Consider the following 6,000-nt stretch of genomic DNA (forward strand, 5'->3'; position numbering starts at 1 on the left):
AAAGCCGGCCTCCGCCGCGTTTTTCGTTATCATATACCATGTCCGCAGCAGATTTAGGCCCACCGCTTACGCTTTTTATCCAAAAAGGTCAAAAGGTCCAATAAACCCTTCCAAACCTGTCCACGTCACCCACATCATCCCAATCTGACGCTCCAAAACACATCATCACACCTATCTGACGTCACAACCCCTTAGATATTTATATATTATAAAAAACCCAAATCAAATCCAATAATTAATAAACAAATAAACAAAATCCCATCCTTATCCAGTTTTCCTTCTCACCTTTCTTCCTCGCAATTTCTCTCAAAATTTCTACACCAAAAAAGCTACGATTTCCGTTTGATTTCAACAATGGAATCCTCCGTTCTCCGTTCCGTTTCATCTCCCTTACTTCTCGATAACACAGATCTTCATCTTCGCCGGATCGGATTATCTTCCTCTCCGAGATTTTCTTCTACCGTTGTTCGTTGTTCTTCCAAAAACCATGCTTATATTCCGAAGCTCGAGCCGTTTAGCCGCACCAAGCTTGATCGCGCCATCAAAGAACCGCCTCTGATCGAGAAATCTGAGAACGAGCTTGCAGGTTTGTCTATTGATTTCTTCAGAGGAAGTTGTTCTGTTTTATGTTGTGTTTATACTGATCTTTTGCGATTTCTTTTAGATTATTGCTCGACGTTGGAAGGAGACGATTCTTATAGCTGTTGGAAAGCGTATTTCGAACTCAAAGATCTCGAAGTGAGTTTCTACGGATTCTTCATCGATTTTACTTCCAGTTTTTCCGTTCTTTCACGTTTGATTTCCTTTTCCCTCCCAAATCTGACCTGATTTGCTGTTGGAAAGCGTATTTTGAACTCGAAGATCTTACAGTGATTTTAACGGATTTTTAAAATTGATTTTACTTCGATTTTTCCGGTCTTTCACATTTGATTTCCTTCCCCCCCCAAATCTGGCCTAATTTGCTGTTGGAAAGCGTATTTCGAATTCAAAAGATCTTGAAGTGAGCTTCTACGGATTCTTGATCGATTTCACTTCGAGTTTTTCCGTTCTTTCACACTCAAAATTTCCTTTTCCCCTAAATCGACCTAATTTTAATCAAAACAGATGAGATTCAATTAAATTAAACTCAATGAGTAATGAACCGTTTGTTTGTGTGTGTTGAAATCAGAAAGAATCGCCAAAACAAGAAGTGGAGAAGCTGATTCTTCAAGCAGGAGGCGTAAAATCGTTGATCGGATGCTTACACGGGATCACAGCCATACAGAAGAGGAAAGGAAAGGAAAAGGAGACAAGGAAGCCATGGAAGGGTGTGGAAGGAAGAGGAAGGGAATGCCCAATACCAGATGGATTGCCAAAATCTGCAGAGGAAATAGAAGAAGAAGAAGAAGGGAGAATGCCAGATTCGCCATTTACGAGATTGCTTAGGAGCAAAGGTGCATTCCCTGCTTGGTATTCCCCTGCACCCGATCATGAAACAGATTGACACTCAAAATTTGCTTAGTTTTTTAGGGTCTTTTTTTTTTTGGCAGATGGAAGAATAGTAAGTTGATTGATGAATTAATGTGTAAATATTTGTTCTATAAAATTAGTGATTATGTATGACACTTTTATGTATTTTGCCTGATAATGTTTAAAATATATTAGATTTTTCAAAATATACCATAGTTGAGTTTCAATCGTCTTCTAAACATTTTTTTATCGTTAAACTTTCAAATTACACTTCCAAATTTGTCCCAGCCTCAAAGTTGAATGATTAAGAAAGATTTAAATTCCGCAATTAATTAAAATCAAGCTCAACCCAAACAAAAACAAATAAATAAAGAAGTAAATCCAACAATAATTAAACAGGTCATTTGAATCACTAATTAGAAATAAAATAAAATCGTGTGGTTTATTTGACAGAGAAAGCAAGCAATTAAGTCAATCGCGGGATTGGTCATATATCTCTTTATATAAGTTTGTTTTAGTTGAGGCATTATTTGATAACAATTTAGATCTCATTTAATAATCATTTAATAATCATTTAATAATCCTTTGATTTTTTATTTTTATTTTTTAAATTAAGTCTATTTTATCATTTTCTTATACAATGATGTGCATCTTTTTAACTTCAATGGTTGAATTTTTAACTAAATTCTAAAAACAAAAACAACTTTTTAAAAACGATTTTTTTTTAATTCTCAAAATTTGGCTTGATTTTTTAAACTATTAGTAAAAAGTAAATAACAAAAAAATAAATTTGGAAGTGAAAGTTGTATCTATAGGTTTAATTAACAAAAACAAAAAACAAAAAACAAAATGGTTACCAAACATGACTTTAGTTTTCTGTTTTTGTTTTTAAAAATTAATCCTATTTCATCTATATTTCTTTTAAAGATTCGCATCTTTCTTAAATACAATGATTGAAGTTTTTTTTTTTTTTTTTTTTTTTTTTTTTTTTTTTAATTTTTAAAATTTCATTTTGGTTTGTTAAACATTGATAAAAAGTAGATAATAAAGGAAAGAATTTGGAGGTGTAACTAGTGTCCATGAACTTAATTTTCAAAAACAAAAACAAAAAACAAAATGGTTACCAAATGAAACTTAAGCGACTATTTCATTTTCATATATTTTTTCTTACTTTTTTTTTCCAATCATGTTTATAAACCTAACCATGTTTATAAATTGAGCAAACTTTAAACTTTGTGTACCTTTTTGAGATCTATATGCTGGAAGACAATTTATTCAATCATTTAACCTAGCAATGATCGTTTAGATCCTCAACGATCATCAATTTAGATTACATTATGTTTTTATTCAAACATTATCAACATTATTTTGAGTTGTGGTGCTAAAACCATAGTGGGATGAGAGAGGACAGAGAAGAAAAGATAGAGAAGGAGAAGATAAAGGTGACAAAGAGGAGAAGAATATAGAGGCGAGAGAGAGAATGACAAGAAAAATGTTGTAGATCAAAATTGAAGAAAAAGAGAAGAATAGGAGGGAGAAGGGTTTTTTTTATTTTTATTTTTTAATAATGTATTTTGATGTATGAGATTGATTTGTATAATGGATGTTTATAAGATTGGCACTTAGTTTTAGAATTAATTAATTTCATTGATATGATTAATGTAAGGGTCCAGTGTTTTGGGCATTTATATTCAGTAATCAAGTCTGTAAGTTCGAGTCATGGTTTTGACAAGAGTTGTTGAAAATGGAGATAAAATTAGGAGCAAAATGGACAAAGGATCAAAGCAAAAACTTGCATTTTGTGCTGGAGCGTAAGGGACAACATTGCCAGGCTTAAGCTAGAGCATTGCAACACTATGTAAAGTGTAGTGCTATGCTACGACAGATGGAGACTAGTGTTGCAATGCTCGGGAACAGCACGAGCATTGCATCGCTCCAACGTTTTCTCCGTTCGTGTAGATGTTCGTGGAAGTTTATTTATTTATTTATTTATATTTGAAAAATAGTTAAATTAATATAATTTTGTTATATTAATTTAATTATTTCTTTTAGGGTGTCAATATTGGTCTATTATTGCTTTAATAATATAGTTTATCAATGTGCATGAGATGTATGTTCTTATTATATTGTTTATATGTTGCATATCGTATGCCATATAGTTTAAAATCCTACCATAGGATTAAACATGTTCATGCATCATATTAGTATATAATTGTTATGTAATATGATAGCATATTTTAATATTACATTAGTTTAATATAATAGTTATATTATTTGATGAAATTGCATGATTTGTTATATTATATAGTTTAAAGTATGATTAAAAATGGTATACTATATCGTTTTGTTTTTCATTAATCTTACCTAATAGTTGTATTATGTTAATTAATGAAAATAAAAAGATGCATGTTATAGATTTTAATTTCTTTGATATAATAGTTATACGACATAGAAATTAAAAATTTACAATAAAGAGTTGGATGCAAACATAGAGTTTTAATTAATGTTTTAAATTGTTTAAAAATTGGAAATTAAAATCTTATGCTAAAATGTTTCTAATAAGATAGAAATAGGAAAATTTTTTACTTGTTTTAATAGGACTAAAATAAGTCAATAAAAGATTAAATTTATAAAATATTGACTATAAGGGGCCTTTTGTCTAAGTAATGTTTTGACTAAGGATTGGGGTATTCAAGTTGATGGAAACGAAACACTCCTACCTAAAAACTGATCTGGAAAGTGAATTAATCAACATTTTATAAGCATACAATAATGCATTAATTCATTAAAGTGTTTGGTGAATTAAGACATTCTGTTAAACTATCCAATATAAATGGGGGCAAACTTAAACCTCACTTAGAAAAGCGACTTAAACTAAGTTTAACTAAGTAATGAACCTTAATTTGTAAAATACTCGGTGAGAGAAAAAGTATATTTGATATACATTTACTCTCATATTCTCTGTTAAAAGTTCACACCGTGAGATTCATACTCAACCTTGGTGCATTGGGTGCATATTTCCTTCGGAAGGTGTTTGTATGGATCAATACCAAGGTGAATGGAGAGAGTATTAATAGTGAGTGGGAGAGAGACATATTTCAACATTCCTATGGTCTCCTTCATTAATATGCAATTTCAGATTCCATACTCGACCTTGTGGTACCTTGGGCGCATCCTCCCTTCAGAAGGTGTTTATATGGAGTCAATATTAGGGAAAAACTCCAGTAATTAATAGGGTTACCTTAGTTTTTGCACCAACATGGTTTTTCCCTTTGGTTAACTTATTAGGGTGGAACTCTGGGGTCTAAAATGGAGGGTTACACTCATAAGAATCATTAAATAAGTTAATATTTTCTTGATTAAAATAATGGTAATTAAACACTATAAGAATAAGAGTTATTCTGGAGTATTGTTTGGTTGAAGTGTCTCGATTCAGTGAAGGAATAACTGACTGCCCTTCGGTGACTTTTAGTTCTAATTTCTAAATCATTGAAGTATCTTTACAAAATAATATGATTTTAAGGGTTTTCATTATCATTCTTGCTAAACTAGATTGGTTTTAAAGAATTATGCAATTATCTAACTTAGATAAAAATTTGTTTATTTCAGCAAAAACTTTTCGGCGGGCAAAAACGCGAAAACAGGCCCAGGGGTTAAGAACGATGAAACAAAACCGTGCGCCAGATGGTTTTGCGAACGGAGCTCATTCGGTACCCCAAATGGCTATTGGACCCAGCGGGGCTGCCCCGGGGCCCAATTTTTGTGTGCGAACTTTCCGGCGGGTGAAAATGCGAAAACGGACCCAAGGGTTAAGAACGATGAAACAAAATTCGTGTGCCAAACGGTTTTACGAACGGAGCTCATTTGTTGATCCAAATGGCTATCGGGTCCGGCGGCGCTGCCCTAGGGCCCAATTTTTGTGCGCGAATTTTCCGACGAGCGAAAATGCGAAAACAGACCCAGGAGTTAAGAACGATGAAACAAAGCCGTGAGAGAGAGATTACTTGTCCGTTTTCGTGTTTCCCCGCCAAAAAGTTCGCGCACAAAAATTGGGGCCCGGGGCAACCCTGCCGGGCCGATAGCCATTTAGGGCACCAAATGAGCTCCATTGCAAAACCATCTGGCACACGACTTTTTTTATCGTTCATAACCCTATGTCGGTTTTCGCATTTTCGCCCGTCGGAAAGTTCGTGCACAAAAATTGGACCCTAGAGCAACCCCGCCGGCTGATAGCCATTTCGTGTCCGTTCGCAAAACCGTTTGGCGCACGAATTTTTTCATTGTTCTTATCACTGGGTCCATTTTCGCATTTTCGCCAGCCGGAAAGTTCGCGTACAAAAAATGGTCCCAAGGCAGCCCTGCGAACCCGATATCCATTTAGTGCACCAATGAGCTCCATTTGCAAAATCGTCTGGCGTACGACTTTTTTTCATCGTTCTTAAACCCCTGGGTCCATTTTCGCGTTTTCACTCGCCGGAAGTTCGCGCACAAAAAATGGGGCCCCAGAGCAGCCCCGCTGGGGCCGATAGTCATTTGGTGCACCAATTGAGC

The 6,000-nt window shown here is 34.2% G+C and overlaps 1 protein-coding gene across 1 annotated transcript; it reads left to right on the top strand.

The window, feature by feature from the left end:
- Nucleotides 1-224: 224 nt before the first annotated feature.
- LOC120070123 (CCG-binding protein 1) lies at nucleotides 225-1,657 on the top strand. Its single transcript, XM_039021984.1, has 3 exons — nucleotides 225-586; nucleotides 665-738; nucleotides 1,169-1,657. The coding sequence occupies exons 1-3, from the start codon at nucleotides 355-357 to the stop codon at nucleotides 1,481-1,483; spliced, it is 621 nt and encodes a 206-aa protein (XP_038877912.1). The 5' UTR covers nucleotides 225-354; the 3' UTR covers nucleotides 1,484-1,657.
- The last annotated feature ends 4,343 nt before the right edge of the window (nucleotides 1,658-6,000 follow it).

This window comes from Benincasa hispida, unplaced genomic scaffold (assembly GCF_009727055.1).
Source record: "Benincasa hispida cultivar B227 unplaced genomic scaffold, ASM972705v1 Contig952, whole genome shotgun sequence".
Classification (NCBI taxonomy): Eukaryota; Viridiplantae; Streptophyta; class Magnoliopsida; order Cucurbitales; family Cucurbitaceae; genus Benincasa; species Benincasa hispida.

Bases quoted from the DNA above. Each gene is read 5' to 3' on its own strand.
- LOC120070123 (XM_039021984.1), top strand. From the start codon at position 355: ATGGAATCCTCCGTTCTCCGTTCCGTTTCATCTCCCTTACTTCTCGAT. The intron at 587-664 runs GTTTGTCTATTG...GATTTCTTTTAG, and splicing joins ATCTGAGAACGAGCTTGCAG to ATTATTGCTCGACGTTGGAA. The intron at 739-1,168 runs GTGAGTTTCTAC...TGTTGAAATCAG, and splicing joins TCGAACTCAAAGATCTCGAA to AAAGAATCGCCAAAACAAGA.